Raw genomic sequence first — 16578 nt, 5'->3', positions numbered from 1 at the left:
TTCATATTCATCATATATATTAAAAACAGAAAAGAATCTCTGAGCCTGAAAATGATCATATTTAATCAACATTCGTACAAATCCAATGAGTCTCACTTTTTCTGAAAGTGCATATCAATTTCTGCGGCGTAATGATAAAATTCAGCAATGCTGCAAGATTAAAGGATTTTGCATGGTGCAAAAACAGCATTTGGAGGAATTAAAAAAATCTCAAACCTTTAAAGAAATGAAAAGTGTCTGGATGCCAAAAGTGCGAGGGAATGTATGAAATCCCCGTGTTTACAGGCCTGAACATGACCTTCATAACCAATGCAATTACATGCATTCACACTTCAACAGAGCCAAAGAATGGGTTTAGTGCATAAAAGAGCCAGCATAAAAAAGCCTTATTACCAGAATGGCCGATGGAGGGGAAAAAAATGAAGAGAAAGAAAAGAAGGATGTTTTATCATCATTGGTCAGATCTTTCGTCTGAAATTGGCCATTATAACTGTAGACTGATGTTACATTTATATTATCATATCTGTCTGCAAAAGAGAAACGTAAATCAGTTCTTCCGCATTTATTGATTTTGTAAACATTGTGATTAGAAGACAGAGAGATTCCGCATTTAGACATTCAGCAGCAGAGGCCGTCGGGTATCTGCAGCATCTTCATAAGCGAGAGTCTGACAACCGCAGCAGAACCCCTCCGTGGGACATATCTCAACACTTAGGCAAAATGGAGAAAGAAGCAGGATGCCACGATCCTGATGTGCTCAACACTCATTCAAATAACAAAATCAGTATGCAAATACCATTTACCAGAAATGGAAATGAAATGAGGGAATCATCCAAATACAAAACACACACACACACAAATGAAAAAAAAAAAAAAAAAAAACACTTTGGCAGTAAAGAGGCACAGTTCATTCATATATAACGTTCATATATTTAAAAAAAAACAATCATCCAGTTCTGCTACATTTTTTAAGTTGCAAATCAATCGGCGTGATTAATGCGTCTGAAAAGTAATAGTTGCTTAACAGAATGCGTTGCGAATAAATGCAAGTGACAAGTATACAGATACAATAGAAGACGCGCAGGGAACACCTCTGTATTAACCGTTTCAATATCAACAGAACCCTAAGAGCAGAGATTAAAGGTGCGGGGGACTGAGACGGGAAGTTATAAATCACGGTTACTTTTGAGGTAGTCTACTGTCCCGCATATTATTAATACAAATTATTCCCTAAATTTTGGAGCTTTTCTCCTGACATTTAGAAATGTGGTGACACTGGTGGCCCAGCTAAACCAGTAACAGTGAATTCCTGCCTCAAATAAGAGCTGATCGAATGAAGGATAAGCGCTAGAACGACCCTGAGGCAATCAGGAAGAAAAATTGGACAAGAAAAATGATTTTTCTGGACATCATGCTGTGCTTGATGGGGTCTCTGGCCCGACCAGGTCTGGTTTCAGACAGGGGGGTACGGCCTCGCCCACCACCTGCTGTTTGGAGGTGAGGGTGTCTTGACTGGTCAGGCTCGGGGAGGACATGGGGGTCAGCAGCACAGAGGACGGCCGGTCAGGGGACAGGTACTGGGCCAGCAGCTGCTCGGCCGGAGGACTCCCCTCACTGCAGACGCTCTGACACAAGCTGAAGAGGCTCTGCAGGGTCGCATCCAGGCTTACTTTCAGCTGAAGCTGTTCCTGATGCAGTTTGTCCTTCTGACCCCGCTGTCATGGTAAAGAGAGGCAGAGCATCAGCAAAAGAACCAGAATCAGTTTATTTACACAAACCATCCAGACATCAATCACTGTCATACCATCAGTTTCCTACAGTTTATCATTGCACCTTACTAAGCCCCATATGATTCAAAACCTACATACCAGTTTTTTTATGTCGCACTCGAGCTTATGAATGCAGTCCAGCTTCCTCTTCCGGCAGCGCTGAGCTGCAACTCGGTTTTTGCTGCGCCGCCGCACGTCGTGCACAAACTCCAGCTGTTCCTGGGTCAGCTGCTGCTGCCTTAGTATCTGCTGAAAGGCACTGCGACTCATGGTGGAGATCTGCTTCACTGGGAAGGGTAACGCAACCTGGAAAAAGCAATGTTCTCTAATGAACTCCAGGGTAAAAATCCAGACTTTTAAATAAAATGGCACTTGAAAAATTATGTGATGTAAAATAAGATAGAATAGTGATATTTCATGTGAAGTGGAGTGATGTAAAATGAAAGAGAATAGTGATATTTCACGTGAAGCTGAGAGTGATGTAAAATGAGAGAGAATAGTGATATTTCAAGTGAAGTAGAGTGATATAAAATGAGAGGGAATAGTTATATTTCATGTGAAGTGGAGTGATGTAAAATGAAAGAGAATAGTGATATTTCAAGTGAAGCGGAGTGATGTAAAATGAGAGAGAATAGTGATATTTCATGTGAAGCTGAGAGTGATGTAAAATGAGAGAGAATAGTGATATTTCAAGTGAAGTAGAGTGATATAAAATGAGAGGGAATAGTTATATTTCATGTGAAGTGGAGTGATGTAAAATGAAAGAGAATAGTGATATTTCATGTGAAGTTGAGTGATGTAAAATGAGAGAGAATAGTGATATTTCATGTGAAGCTGAGAGTGATGTAAAATGAGAGAGAATAGTGATATTTCAAGTGAAGCGGAATGATGTAAAATGAATGAGAATAGTGATATTTCACGTGAAGTGATGTAAAACGAGAGAGAATAGTGATATTTCATGTGAAGCAGAGTGATGTAAAACGAGAGAGAATAGTGATAATTAAAGTAAAGTGGAGTGTTATTGAAAATGAGCGTGAATACGGTATTACAAGTGAAGCTGAGAGTGATGTAAAATGAGAGCTAACAGTGATATTTCAAGTGAAGCGGAGTGATGTAAAATGAGAGAGAATAGTGATATTTCATGTGAAGCTGAGAGTGATGTAAAATGAGAGAGAATAGTGATATTTCAAGTGAAGTGGAATGATGTAAAATGAATGAGAATAGTGATATTTCACGTGAAGTGATGTAAAACGAGAGAGAATAGTGATATTTCATGTGAAGCAGAGTGATGTAAAACGAGAGAGAATAGTGATAATTAAAGTAAAGTGGAGTGTTATTGAAAATGAGCGTGAATACGGTATTACAAGTGAAGCTGAGAGTGATGTAAAATGAGAGCTAACAGTGATATTTCAAGTGAAGCGGAGTGATGTAAAATGAGGGAGAATAGTGATATTTAAAATAAAGCTGAGAGGGAGGGGCCAAGTTTCAGGGGTTGTAACCTCGCGCGCTCGCTCCTGGGTGGCACTGGCATCCTCCTCCGTGTCTGAGTTGGAGTAATCGGCCGAGTTGATGGGTGATGGACATGGGCTCTTTTCTGACTGGGCCGCACTGGAGCAGTCCTCAACTGCGGGGGTCTCATCTGAGCCTAGGTCCCGGAGGAAGGGGCACTCGCTGGTGGCTGCACTGAGGTCTAGGTGTTTCAGCCAGTGGAAGTCGACTGTACCAACACTCTCAGAGGAGGGCGGGTCTTCCGGATCCTGAGGCTCTGACAGCGAAGTGCACAAGTCAGGCCAGAAGCCCTTGGCGAGATGCTCAGCCACCTCCCTCTCCACACTGCTGCGCCCTCTGGACGTTTCCATAGGGGTGAGCGTGGAAGGTGTGTTCTCTGAAGACTCGAATATCAGGGCTCCTTTGTCAGGTGTCTCAGGTGTGGCTGAGGTTCTGAGTGGACACAGTGTTGAACATTCCGTCGCCTGGTCGGCTAAACTCAGATCCCCAGGCAGAGGGTCCTGGTCTGACAGGGGACAGACCTCCACCTTGTCTCTGATCTGACACTCGTCCACCATTTCTAAAGCCACTCCCTCTGAGATATTTAAGTTGGCGGGTTCCTCCCCAGGGCTTGGCATGCTGAGAAACGGGCACAGACCCCCCGAACCAGTGGCTGTGGATGACGGCTGCAGCTCCGGCCCACAGCTCTGCAGGCACAACTGTTCCTGTCCAGGTGCCGCAGGAAATGGCGGACTGGCCGGGCAGGGTGGAGAGAAGTCCAAAGACAGGTTCTTCTCCAGGACAGGGGGTGGTGTGGGCTGCGGTGCTGCACTGCCTGTGTCCCAGTTCTCCAGCTGCCTGCTGCCGCACCCCGACGTTGCATTCTCTCCAGGAGGAACCTCACTGCTTCCATCCTTCCTGTCCAGCTGCACTGCAGCATCGTGGCTCGACAGCTTGGGGCTGAGGAACTGGAAACAGGCCTGGTCCAGGTTGTGAAACCCCAGAAACTGTGCACAGCGGCGAACTGCTACAACATTGTCTTCGGTGAAGAGCAGCTTGGCTGTGTAAGTGAAGTCCAGAAGCGGCTCAAAGCCTTCCACTGTCACCTGCAGATAAAAAAAAAAGCACATCATGAATGAATTAATACTACACTATGCAATTGAGAGCATCTGAACTGGATTTCTTTTATACTCATGACCATTTACATTGGTTTACATTGGTTCATTTACGATGAACACATGTGGAGTTATATACTTAACAAATAGTGGAGACCTGACCTCCACAGTCACCGGACCTGAACCCAATCCAGATGGTTTGGGGTGAGCTGGACCAACAAGTGCTAAACACCTCTGGGAACTCCTTCAAGACTGTTGGAGAAGCATTTCAGGTGATGACCTCTTGAAGCTCATCGAGAGAATGCCAAGAGTGTACAAAGCAGTAATCAGAGCAAAAAAACTAGAATATAAAACATGTTTTCAGTTATTTCACCTTTTTTTGTTAAGTACGTAACTCCACATGTGTTCATTCATAGTTTTGATGCCTTCAGTGAGAATCCACCAACGTAAATGGTCATGAAAATAAAGAAAACACATTGAATGAGAAGGTGCGTCCAAACTTTTGGCCTGTACTGTACATGAATGTTTATTGGTGTTGCAACCCAGTGCTGCATGAGAAGCTTTTCACTCATGTGCCCTGTACATTGTGTATTGGTGTCATGTCATGTGACTATAAAAGTGATTTGGCTGGATTAACAGCACAGAGGATAGAGACCATATTCTGAAGTCCAGCTGTTTGAGTACAGTTTCTAGATTTGTTTGGGTGATGGACAAGTGGTGAAAAAGGCATATGATATCCGATGAACTATGTACATGAGACCCAGAAGGTAATTACTTGATGGGGCAGCGTGAGGACTAGATTCTGACTGGCGTTGTTGAGAAATCTGGAATGGAAGTAGTCGCAGCAGGATGCCAGCACGGAGCAGTGCGCCCGGAAGCTCCGGTTCTCCACCACGATGGTCACATCACACAGAACGTCCTCCTTCCTCTGCTCATCGAGGGAGCGCAGCACGTGACAGCAGTGGACGGCTGACTGAAAGGTGAAGACAGAGGTCTGGTGGCCATCCACAGACATGGTGCCGGGCATTTGCTACAGAAACCAGACAAGACAGCAGTTCACACATGAGAATGTACCTGTGACAGATTACTGAACACATTTATGGATTCAGTATTTCAACATGTATGACTACTTTGCCTGTCTAATATGAACAAGCAAGGTGAAACAGAAAACTCGCTAGTCACAAATCATAATAACAGTAGCCCTATTAACACACACACACGCGCGAAATATGAATATGAAAAATAAACAATATTAATCTCTGAGCTGCAACGTGTTTGCGGTCGGGAAGTCACGGTTCGACTCGGTTTGGTGTTTTTCCGGGAGTAAAAAGCAGGCTTGTAGCACTGGGCTTCTTCTTAATCCCTGATCTGTACACGACTGCGACACATGCAGGCGGGTTCAAATAAACTCGGTTATCGCTGTCCGAGAAAACTTCGATTTAGCACCGCTAACGTTAGCATGTGAGCAGAATTTCAGTTCTCAAATGTGTGTGCGTTTTAAACAGTACTTCACTAACCTGTCATCACCCCCCGCGGAATATCTGGCATCTGTTCATTTGTTTAAAGTACAAAAAGTGAAATACAGGTAAAGTAAGAAAAAAAAAACAGCCGTGCGGTCATGTGACGTGAGAAAGTTCTGATTAGCATCGTGAGAGCAGCGCTGCTAACTCGACTTCAAAATAAAAGTCTCGTTAAATATTTAAAAACACCGCTGATAACAATGTTTTCTCCCTCAGTTAACTAGTTCAATGGTTTAAATAGAATAAAAGAGTAACTCTAACCCTAAATGGCCTGTTGTGGGGTTTTTTTTCCCCCTACGGCACTACATTCTACATAAAAGTATAGATCAGAATTCGATGGGCCATATCCTGCATTTTTTTTCTTTCAAATTTACATGACAATTTACATGAAATACATATTAAATTGTGCTTTAGACTTGGTTATAGTCTGTTGCTCATTGGTGTGAAATGTAGATGTTTGCATGCTTATGGGTAAATGGGTAAAAAGCAAGTTATCGTCTCTTCTTCTAAACTCGTCTACCATGGTTCCGCCAAACACTTAAAAACTACAAGCGACTATAAAACTGTTAATGTCAAGCTAGTTCGAACTATTAAAGATTTTCATTTTGACGCTGAACGCGCGATGCACTACGGTGGCAGCGCTGACGTCACAGAAATAAGAGCCAACAACCAGAAATATTAATTAGGCACAATGTATCGAAATATTATACAGGCTTTATTTAATCGTGATTTTGTTACAGTGAGATATATAAAATAAATAAATATCTCATTTTTAAAAAGATGCTTTTTTTATCATGCTCACAAACCAGCGCAATGAATCACCCAGTTCTGTGCTTCACACCCCAAGTCAGGTCATCACCGATCTGCTCCAGAGGGGACAGGTTCATGTTCAGCAGGACAACCTGTGAGCAGCCACAGCCGACTGACATTTTCACCAAAAAGCATCAAAAGATAAAATACTATTTCTCATCAGTTGTCAATGATGAAGGCCTGAGAGAGAACTCTGCTCCTTCATCTGGGCACTTGAGGTCCTCTCGTAGAATAGAAGGTAGGCCTGTGAACTCTGAACTTTGGCCTCAGTTACAGGATGAACACTGCTGTCGCTGACATGGAACCAGGATCCTTTGGAAAGATCACAGCTGCCTGAATGAGTGAAATAAGACATGAGATATGAGTCAGGACGCGTACTGCAGGACCTTCGCTGGTTCTTCAGTGGTCAGAGATATAATCCTGCACAAGTACATATTGTGAAACAGAGCATGCTGCTTATGGCACCAACATTAGTTTCTGCAGAACATCAGGCAGGTGAGTATTTAAACTGCCATTGTTCACACATAATAATTCTCGACAATAATAATAACGATGATGATAATACAACCCGAATTCCAGAAAAGTTGGGACGTCCTTTAAATTTGAATTAAATGAACGATACAAGACAGGGACACGTCTGCCATGGTGCAGCATCTCCTCTTCTTGTTTGGAGGCGTCTGGGTATCGGGGTGATGAGTTTCAGATGGAGTTCCTGCCTGACAGAGGTTTCCAGCAGCTGAAGAGTTAGTTTTCATGTAATGAAAACGTCACCAAACGGCGAAAGATCTGCACCGCAGTTCAGCTCCTTCGACAAAGCCTTGCTGCTGTAATATCTGCAGGATCCTGGTTATTTAGGGCATCGTTCTTGTACCGTACACAGAGAGATATCTACAGTTTCTCCCAACCTTGTGATGATATGGTTTGCAAAGCTTCCTTACTTATGAGAAACCTTCTAAGACGTCCCTTTTATAGTCATAATCGTGTGACCAACCTGTCATCGCTAGACTTAACTAGCTGTTAAATGTTCGACCTGCTGAATCTCTTGAAACTTTCTTGCTTTTTTCAGGACCTGTAGCAGGCATCGAATTTGAAACGAGCTCATGTAGTGGCGGAAGGTGTTAAACTTCCCAGTTTGAACATTTCTTGTTATCCATGTTGTGAATAAAATATTAAGAGATTATGAGATATTTTATTTTTAATTTAATTCAGATTTAAGGAACGTTCCAACTTTCCCAGAACTCTGTTTATGCTACAGTACTCTTTCATAAGGACCCGTTTAGGAGCTGTACCTTGCGGCCGCGTTCTGACGTAAGCAGTATAGTGACCCGACCTCATGGTGCCGCTGTGCTCGACCAACCCGTACAGACGGTACGGCGCCTGGCCCTGTCCATCCAACACGCCCTGTACGGACATAAAAAGCGGTTACCCATCAGCCCCTGCAGCGCCTCCAGTTTCGGTGCGGCGAGGAGCTGCCTACCTCACATCCGAGCGAACAGAACGGAGCCAAGTCCAGGACGTGGGGGAACCGGACGTGGCTGTTCACCTTGCAGACACTGTAGCCCACCTGGAGGGAAGACGCTGCATTTCTACTCCAGCCCCACACACCAGACGCCAGCGTGCCCGCCACGCCCACTTACCTGCTGGAACCTCTTGAGGTGGAGGGTCAGCACCGACGGGAGGGAGGAGATCAGCATCTGCTTCAGGGCGTCTCTGTACACGTTCTTCTCCAGACCTGACAAATCAACAGCAGCCGTCAGAGTGTGGAACCAAACAAAGCCAAGAATCTAGGGGTCTGGTGTGGCTGTAAATTAAAAAATTAAGGTGACCAACGTGCTTCTGTGAAGGAGCAGCTCCAGAACAAGGGTTACCTTCAGAGGTTCTGGTGCAGGACTGGCGTTTGGTGCAGGTGATGCACAGCAAGCTGTTGTTCTGAGTGAGTTCCTCCACCTCTGTGAACTGAAACAGGCATGAGAAGATGGAGCACTCCTGCTTCTCCGGCGTCACCCGTGGTGCGAGGGTCTGGAAGGCTAGATCTGGATCCTGGTTCACCACCACGTACTCCCTGGTCTCAGCAAGCACATCTCCATTCTCCAGGGTAGGAAGCATGTACCCTGAAGACGTTTCTATTTTGAGATGGTCCAGGTCCTCCACCAGCTCGCCTGCTGGGCTTGTTTTTCCAGCTGCCTCCTCCTCATCCTCCTCAGCTGTGATGTTCTCAGTCTCATTGTCCATGTCTCGGTCTTCTGACAGGGCCAGGAATCTGTTGATGATGGGCTGACTGTCCTCTGCTGAGTCCTCACCTCCCTCCTTACTCTCCAGTGAACCATTAACGTTGACCAGTTCCTGCTCTGTTGTTGGGTCCACATCACTCTGTGGCCCAGGTACGTCCTCTGTTCCTTTCTCTGGCTCTGAAGCTCCAGCTGCTTCAGCTTGACTGGACACCTCAGTTTCCTGGTTCATCAGGTCATCCAGGGTCAGCTTCCCTCCCTGCTTCTGTTGTCGCCTTTGGTTCTGTAAATGTGTGGACACGTGAGAGAACGTCTTACCTCTGCTCTAGCAGGATGGACATGGTCTAGATGTTTACCTTGGCTTGTTTCTTTGCCTGCTTCTTGGCTTTTTTCTGCTGGTATTTGCTGCCTGTGCCAGTTGGAATATCGTCCTTCTCATTGGCCAGAGAGACGGGGCTGCCCCGCCCATCACTGCTAAAACTGTTCTTCTGGATGACTTTCTTCTGGTTCTTCTTCTTATATGCCTGAATATAAACAACATCACCACTTTTACATCCTTTCCTCACCTCCTGATGTGTTTTAGTCGGTTACCTCATCAGAAACGGGAAGTGACAGATCCAGGAACATCTCAGTCACGGAGGACACCTGCAGATGACAGCCATGGTGTTACACCAGGTTCAGAAGATGAAATGTGCTGCGTGCGTGTGCTGCAGGTGTCAACGCGCACCGTCCTGCACTCTTTACACATCACCGTACTGGTCAGCTCCCCACCAAACACCCGGTCAACAAAGTTCCTGGGCGCCCCGTTCTTCTCGTATTCTGCAAAGGCGTAAGTGAAAAAGATGGTAAGGACATCAGGTCTGAACATGGTGGAGGTGCAGGAAATGCTCACCTTTAACTAATGACTTGGTTGAATCGTCCATCTTTCCAGAGATCTTCAGCGCTTCCACGATCCCAGAGTTCATCCTCTGACAACATGGAAAGCAGGCTGATCGTAAAAAACCGACACCCACCGACCCCGCAGAACACCCTTAAACTCATACCAGACCCACCTTCATCTCCTCTGCTCTCATTCCATCCAGCAGATAGCGCAGGAGTTCCTGGCTGTCTTGCTGCTGGAAGCCTTTGAACCTGGCAGCCCTGCAGAGTTGACCAGGATCACAGTCAGCCACAGCAACACATCCGATGCGAAACGTTACCAAATCCACGTAAACATACTTTTTACAGACTTGTGTGAAGAGGTCACGCGGGGTCACCATTCCCTTCTTGGTTTCCTGGATCTCGTTGAGCAGATGACACATGGCCAGCGTGAGTGACCCAGGTCGTTCCAGCTGGACCTCAATTGGACTCTTCAATTACGAAAAGCCAAACATGTATATTAAAAATTACATTTCATATTAGTTCTGCTATGGTTTTGTATAAGTTGGAAAGAACATCATGTCCCGCAGAAGAGTGACATTTTTCTCAATTGATCTCAACTGATGTCCTAATCAAATTCAACAATGTGTAGCACAAACTGGTAATATTTATGGGGGTTAAACGATCCATCTGACCAGGACGGATGGAGAGCCCCGCTCACCAGCTCAGTGGACAGTGGAGGCGTGATGCTCAGACTGGTCTTCTCATCAGTCACGCTGCGGAGGATCTTCCTCAGGAGCTGCGTCTGCGACAGATTCTGTAAAGGAACGTCGGAAACGGGAAGAATTTGAATTGGTGCAGAAGCCCATTTCTCTGTAATTATTTGATTACAGGGGTGCTGGGGGTGCAATTTAAAAACTTCACTTTTTAAAGTGAAGTTATTGTCTCTTGTGATACACAGCAGCACAGCACACGATGCCCACAGGGAAATGTGTCCTCTGTATTTAACCATCACCCTGAGTGAGCAGTGGGCGCCCGGGGAGCAGTTCGTGGGGATGGTACTTTGCTCAGTGGCACCTCAGTGGCACCTTGGAGGATAGGGATTCGAACCGGCAACCTTCTAATTACAGGGCCGCTTCCTTAACCGCTAGGACACCACTGCCCCATCATGTCTCCAGGGGGACTGTCCCTGTAACTACTGGTCGCTCTGGGTAAGGGCGTATGGTGAATGCCAGAAATTCCTGCTGCTAAGGCAGACATCCCACCTTGAACATTTCCGAATTTTACTTCTTATCAGATCAGAGGTTCACAGAGCAGCTTTATAGTCACGGTACAATAAGAGCCAGCAGATGGCAACTGTAGTGCAATAGTGGAACGCTCACCTGCAGAACCGCGTTGAAGAAACACGTGTTTCCCAGGTTACTGAGTCCCTTCACCGGAACACCACCAGCAGCACTGCTTTCTAAAGCCTCTGAACTTTGCTCAAGTTTGTCATCATTTTTCAAGATCTTCTTTTCTCTCTTCTCCCTTTCATCCTCCAGTTTCATCTCCTCCTGAAGTCTGGCCTCTTTCACCTCTGAAGGGGTCAGGAGAAAACGACATCAGAGAAAGCGCATCAGCATGTTCACGAAAACCAAGATGAAGACACATCACCACGTGACCTACTCGCTGGTGCACTTCTCTTGCAGTCCCCTGAAGCCACCTGTTTCTGAACGTTGGTCACCAGCTGCGCCATCTGCCCGGTACTGGAGTACCGAGCTTCGTCATCACAGGCGTAGCACCTGCGGATGGAAACAGGTCAAGCCAGGTCACGCAAGCAGGCGGGAGAGACCGGCCAAGTTCACATGGATCAGAGGGGAAGCTTTTCACCCACCACACAGCCCAGCTCTCCAAATTCAGAACCAGGCAGTGCAGGTCGGAGTGCGGCGTGGCATTGTGCTTAATGGCATGCTGGTTTGGAGAACCTCGTCCACAACCCTTCAAGAACATTCGAGAATGTGAGAATGGTTCGAATGGGCCACACACACCGAGTACCAGAACATCTACCATCCAAGTCCCTGAACGTACCCTGTGTCCACACTTCAGACACATCCATATCACCGGCACGCCCTCCTCCGATGAAGGTGTGGAGCTCAGCTCCCTGCAGTCCTGACAGGAGCTCCAGTCCACGCCACCTGCGGTCTTCTTCAACAGGACAGGGTCAATTCCCCTCCGGACGTGGGGACAGAGAGGACCTTCCCAGACAGAGACATCAGAGACCTGTTCAAGCAGGGAGTCCATGGGGCAGGAGGACCTTCAGCAGGAACTTCACAATTACCTGTCTGGTCCACAGGGCTCTCCTCTCTTAAGCTCCTTTCCTTTCCCTTCTTCTTGCCCATGTCTAAGCAGATTACCTGCAAAATGAAAGCATTAACCCACCTGAACACTGCACCTCCGGGACCATTAACACCCTCTTCTCATAACTCCTAAACTAGTCTCATAATCTTGGTCTGCTCTGGCTTGCGAGATCTTCTGAGCTGCAAGCATACATCAGGTGAGCAGAAGAAGGAAAGTTTCACTCCACCTCAAGTTACTGTCGCCAAATCTGGACTGGTTTTCATAACAGTCGCCTTCAACCTAAGAGTCCAGTATGAACACGTGATATTTCAATATTTCACGATTCGGGTGAAATGTGACTAGCAAAACTGGCCTGTAAAGTCAACGTGAGAGAACAATACTCACGGATTTACTTCCGGGCAACAAGAAGTAGAAACTTGTCAAGATAAAAGTTCTCCACACAAAGGTGTGTTCTATTGCATTAAATAATATTCCGGGAACTTGTATATGCTTAGAAAATGTATATGATTCAGATTTCCAGAAAACTGTATGCGTTAAATTAGGATGTATTTTGCTATCTCGGAATGAAATAAGCTTTACTTTAAAACCGGAAATGTCGTCTAAACACAGGAAGTTACTATACGCTGACTTGTATGTTGTAGGGATAGAGCTGTTAAGCGGTTAGGCGGTAGGACGGCGTGTGGTAGATCAGCGATAGGGAGACATTTTACTAAACCACGTGACTCCGCGCCGGGTCGAATTGAATTCGGTCACGTGTGTCTACGCTGGTCATGGCAGACGTCGAAGCCGCCGCGGCGCAGCTGGCGGAGTTGGAGCTGCTGTGCAGCATGTATCCCGGCGAGGAGGAGCTGCTGCTGCCGGACCCCGCGGCTCTGGCGGACCTGAGGGACTTCGTGGAGGGAAGGTCCGATTCCGCTCCTCGCTCCAGGCCTCACTTCCTCATAACGCTGCAGGTGGACACGGTGAGCGGAGTTTCACAGCGGACACTCGGGGCTCAGTGGGGTAGTAAGTGGGTTTTGAACCTGGCTTCACAGGCTACTGATCCCGATCCTCTCCTCAGGTTCCCGTCACGTTATCCTGCTCCTACGTGTCTAAATACCCCGCTGTGCTACCGGAAGTATCCGTCAGGTCAACATGTTTACATTCATTTTTACTGCCGATATGGATGTATATGTACACACACACATATACAGTATATGCAAACGTTTGGACACCTTCTCATTCAACGTGTTTTCTTTATTTTCATGACCATTTACGTTGGTAGATTCTCACTGAAGGCATCAAAACTATGAATGAACACATGTGGAGTTATGTACTTAACAAAAAGTGGAGACCTGACCTCCACAGTCACCGGACCTGAACCCAATCCAGATGGTTTGGGGTGAGCTGGACCAACAAGTGCTAAACACCTCTGGGAACTCCTTCAAGACTGTTGGAGAAGCATTTCAGGTGACGACCTCTTGAAGCTCATCGAGAGAATGCCAAGAGTGTTCAAAGCAGTAATCAGAGCAAAGAAACTAGAATATAAAACATTATTTCACTTATTTCACCTTTTTTTGTTAAGTACATAACTCCACATGTGTTCATTCGTAGTTTTGATGCCTTCAGTGAGAATCTACCAACGTAAATGGTCATGAAAATAAAGAGTGTGTGTGTGTGTGTGTGTGTGTGTGTGTGTGTGTCTATATATATATATATATATATATATATATGTGTGTGTTTGTGTGCATGTATGGGTGTTTGTACGTGTTTTGCGTGTATAAGTTACTGAGTGTATATGTATGTATTTGTGTTCAGGTGCCCTGAACTCAGCAGAGCGCAGCAGACCCAGCTCCACTCGGACCTGTTTGGGTTCCTGCAGGAGAACTGCTGTGGAGAGGTGTGTGTGTTGTCCATTCTGGACTGGTTGAAGGAGAATGTCCCACGTTACGCTGACAGGGGCTCGTCAGCACCAGCACCCAGGATAGAAGACTGCTCCACACCCCTCCAGCAGACGTTCAGCAGACTGTGGATCTACAGCCACCACATCTATAACAAGAGTAAGAGGAAGGACATCCTGGATTGGGCCAAGGAGCTCCAGCTGAGTGGCTTCAGCATGCCTGGAAAGCCTGGTGTGGTGTGTGTGGAGGGTCTGCAGCCCCTGTGTGACGAGTTCTGGGCCAGGTATGCTACCTCGGGTCAGGCTCGGGACGAGATATACAGCTCTGGTGTGCACCCACTGATCATGTCTTTCAAAAGCAGGGTGAAATGTTTAACCTGGAAGAAGATCATGGTTCGACACCGGGAAGATGTCTGCGTTGAAACTCCAGACTGTGTTGACGTGCTACGGAAGTTTGATTGGTTTGAGGAGGCCGTGTTTGATCCACATGGAACGCGAGGAAATCACATGGACCTGGGGCAGCTCTACCAGTTCCTCAGCCAGCGAGGCTGTGGTGACATTTTCCAGATGTATTTTGGGATTGAAGGGAAGTAGGAGGGCAGTGAGATGCCACAGCTGAAATCTGAGGACTCTTGTGTTTCGACCGATGGATCATGACAGCATGTCTGAAATAAAAATCATATTCTCAATTTCCCAGGAGCTGTGCTGCCCTCTGGTGGCAAGTGAAGACGACAAGTTGCAGTAAATTAAATCTGATCAACTTGGTGGTTTGTCTTTGGTTAATTAAACCTGATTAGGTTCTGTTCCTCTGCCTAGGATCTGATCGTCCTGCTCGCTCAGTTGACTTCTAAAGGACTGATACCAGCACAATATGGGGTTTGCACTCTTGTGTTTATATAAGCTGTGTAGTTAAATGTGTGGCGGTGGCTGAAATACTGCGTAGTAATTTTGTGAAATACACAAAATGGCCACTTCCACCACTGGGTCCATACTCAGAATCTGGTTCCAGTGAGTTTTTAATTGTTAGTATTGGAGCATCTCTAGAAACGTCCAGTAACCACCTTCATATTATGTCCTCCTAACATCAGGACGCTTATTATTATTAATGCAAAATCAGGATGAAAATCATTAAAATGTGAATGAAATATCCAGTTTACCTTCTTCAGGAAGAAGGAAAACCTGTATTATTATTTTTTTGTGGGGGTTTAAGTGGGTGAATGTGATGGATGGATCGATCGAGGTAGCTGTCATATCGCATCAACATTTGATGTAATCAAGTGTCATATCTTTTCTCATTGAAGGGTTCTACTGTTCTGTACCAAAAAAGGATGAAAATGTTCATCTGTTGATTTCAGGAACTGAATATTTCTCATATCTTCATCGTTGCTTCAATTGAGAAGGACTGGTTTCCACCTTGTTGTACTGGAACCATCGGTGATTAAAGACCTTCTTCGCTGTCCCCGCCTCTGTATTATTCGAACCCGCGGAAAGTCGGTTCCTCCTGCAGAGCACGCCGGGCGAGAAAGCTGATTTGAGCGTGAAGCAGCTGCGCGCTGCGGCAAGGTCAGAGGCGCGTAATCCCCGGCCTCATTCATGCCGGATTTAAAAACCTGCTCGCGGTTTTGATTAAGAACTCAGGGTTAGAAGATTAAAGACCAGCAAACAAAATGAAAGCAGTGTTAAGCCCAATCCCAGAATTCATCATCAGAACCTTCAACTGCTGCTACGACGTGAGATTAATGCTAAACTCTCCTCCCCCACCCCGGAGAACCAAGAGCGACATTCTGGAACATTCCGCTTCTTCTACTCCTTCTGGTGGGAAACATCGATAAAATGAGATTTTTTTTTACCAAATCACAGACACCATGATGATTATTAAAGTTGATTAACAGACTATTCATCATACAAATCTTAAAAGTTCATATTTCAGGCTGGTGGATCATAACCAGGTTCCATGTAGAGGTTCAATATGCAAAAAGAAGAATCTCCACTAAAACCAGCTGAACGGCCTTTCTGTCCTTGAACATGCAGGATTGTTGCAAGGCCGTCGCTGCCAAGGTTGGACGCAGTGAAGCATTCATTTTACATTTCTAATAAGATCCTGGGGGTTATGGGACAAAAAGTCAAGAGGAGTCCAAAAGCTGGGCTGGGCTGGAGGACCTGGCTGGTCAATCCTCAACCCAAATTAAAACTGTTACTGACTGGATCAATGTGATGCCGAAAGCTTATCTGTCCAAAGACGGAAACCATTCATCTCAAAAGTGAACTTGCACAGTGGTCCGCACCCACCCACCTGCACGAGATGCAAGTCTTCCTGATGTTCATCCCGCACCATGCCGATGGTGCAGGGCTTGTGGGAAATTCTTTCCTGTGTTTTGCTGACTTTTAATCACTTTTAGCAGGTCTTATCAGGTCTTATCCCCAGGTCTCCAACCTGAGTTCACCTGCCGCTCTCTGATTGGTGGAGAGACCCCGAGGGGAGGAACTTCATCAGCGAGTGGCCGGGTGATTACAGACCCCACATCAGCAGCAGGTTGATTATAGGGGTAATGCACAAGGAAGAGACTGGATCCC

The 16578-nt window shown here is 46.0% G+C and overlaps 3 protein-coding genes across 5 annotated transcripts; 1 reads left to right on the top strand and 2 right to left on the bottom strand.

Moving 5' to 3' along the window:
* Positions 1 to 131: 131 nt before the first annotated feature.
* Positions 132 to 6028, bottom strand: bach1a (BTB and CNC homology 1, basic leucine zipper transcription factor 1 a). The gene is made up of 5 exons (XM_029001027.1): positions 5890 to 6028; positions 5148 to 5402; positions 3269 to 4363; positions 1869 to 2075; positions 132 to 1715 (listed from the first exon to the last, which is right to left on the bottom strand). Exons 2-5 carry the CDS (start codon positions 5397 to 5399, stop codon positions 1410 to 1412), a joined length of 1860 nt encoding a protein of 619 aa, XP_028856860.1. The 5' UTR covers positions 5400 to 5402; positions 5890 to 6028; the 3' UTR covers positions 132 to 1409.
* Positions 6029 to 6570: 542 nt separating this feature from the next.
* usp16 (ubiquitin specific peptidase 16) lies at positions 6571 to 12516 on the bottom strand. 2 transcript variants are annotated; one of them, XM_029000840.1, is made up of 18 exons: positions 12510 to 12516; positions 12106 to 12181; positions 11856 to 12022; positions 11662 to 11765; positions 11454 to 11569; positions 11171 to 11364; positions 10510 to 10605; positions 10149 to 10279; positions 9983 to 10070; positions 9823 to 9898; positions 9658 to 9749; positions 9522 to 9575; positions 9287 to 9454; positions 8571 to 9213; positions 8340 to 8434; positions 8180 to 8266; positions 7992 to 8103; positions 6571 to 7035 (listed from the first exon to the last, which is right to left on the bottom strand). In XM_029000840.1, the coding sequence occupies exons 2-18, from the start codon at positions 12164 to 12166 to the stop codon at positions 6869 to 6871; spliced, it is 2451 nt and encodes an 816-aa protein (XP_028856673.1). In that variant the 5' UTR covers positions 12167 to 12181; positions 12510 to 12516; the 3' UTR covers positions 6571 to 6868. The 2 variants fall into 2 exon arrangements, with proteins under 2 accessions (XP_028856673.1, XP_028856672.1); XM_029000839.1 differs by lacking the exon at positions 12510 to 12516 and adding an exon at positions 12352 to 12503.
* A 338-nt stretch (positions 12517 to 12854) lies between these two features.
* On the top strand, positions 12855 to 15463 carry rwdd2b (RWD domain containing 2B). Of its 2 annotated transcripts, none has more exons than XM_029001308.1 (4): positions 12855 to 13087; positions 13186 to 13253; positions 13923 to 14288; positions 14367 to 15463. In XM_029001308.1, exons 1-4 carry the CDS (start codon positions 12896 to 12898, stop codon positions 14596 to 14598), a joined length of 858 nt encoding a protein of 285 aa, XP_028857141.1. In that variant the 5' UTR covers positions 12855 to 12895; the 3' UTR covers positions 14599 to 15463. The 2 variants fall into 2 exon arrangements, with proteins under 2 accessions (XP_028857141.1, XP_028857140.1); XM_029001307.1 differs by having other exon boundaries at positions 14364 to 15463.
* The last annotated feature ends 1115 nt before the right edge of the window (positions 15464 to 16578 follow it).

Source organism: Denticeps clupeoides, chromosome 13 (assembly GCF_900700375.1).
Source record: "Denticeps clupeoides chromosome 13, fDenClu1.1, whole genome shotgun sequence".
In the NCBI taxonomy this organism is placed as follows: domain Eukaryota; kingdom Metazoa; phylum Chordata; class Actinopteri; order Clupeiformes; family Denticipitidae; genus Denticeps; species Denticeps clupeoides.
The sequence above is the reverse complement of the archived record's forward strand: the minus strand, read 5'-3'. Positions and strand labels throughout refer to the sequence as shown.

Excerpts from the sequence above, each read along its gene's own strand:
- rwdd2b (XM_029001307.1), top strand. The coding sequence starts at position 12,896 with ATGGCAGACGTCGAAGCCGCCGCGGCGCAGCTGGCGGAGTTGGAGCTG. Across the intron at positions 13,088-13,185 it reads TAACGCTGCAGGTGGACACG|GTTCCCGTCACGTTATCCTG; the intron begins GTGAGCGGAGTT and ends TCCTCTCCTCAG. Across the intron at positions 14,289-14,363 it reads TGTGACGAGTTCTGGGCCAG|CAGGGTGAAATGTTTAACCT; the intron begins GTATGCTACCTC and ends GTCTTTCAAAAG.
- bach1a (XM_029001027.1), bottom strand. The coding sequence starts at position 5,399 with ATGCCCGGCACCATGTCTGTGGATGGCCACCAGACCTCTGTCTTCACC. Across the intron at positions 4,364-5,147 it reads TCCTCACGCTGCCCCATCAA|GTGACAGTGGAAGGCTTTGA; the intron begins GTAATTACCTTC and ends TTTTATCTGCAG. Across the intron at positions 1,716-1,868 it reads AGTGCGACATAAAAAAACTG|CGGGGTCAGAAGGACAAACT; the intron begins GTATGTAGGTTT and ends TTACCATGACAG.
- usp16 (XM_029000840.1), bottom strand. The coding sequence starts at position 12,166 with ATGGGCAAGAAGAAGGGAAAGGAAAGGAGCTTAAGAGAGGAGAGCCCT. Across the intron at positions 9,214-9,286 it reads AGGCAAAGAAACAAGCCAAG|AACCAAAGGCGACAACAGAA; the intron begins GTAAACATCTAG and ends ACACATTTACAG. Across the intron at positions 8,267-8,339 it reads ACCTCAAGAGGTTCCAGCAG|GTGGGCTACAGTGTCTGCAA; the intron begins GTAAGTGGGCGT and ends TCTTCCCTCCAG.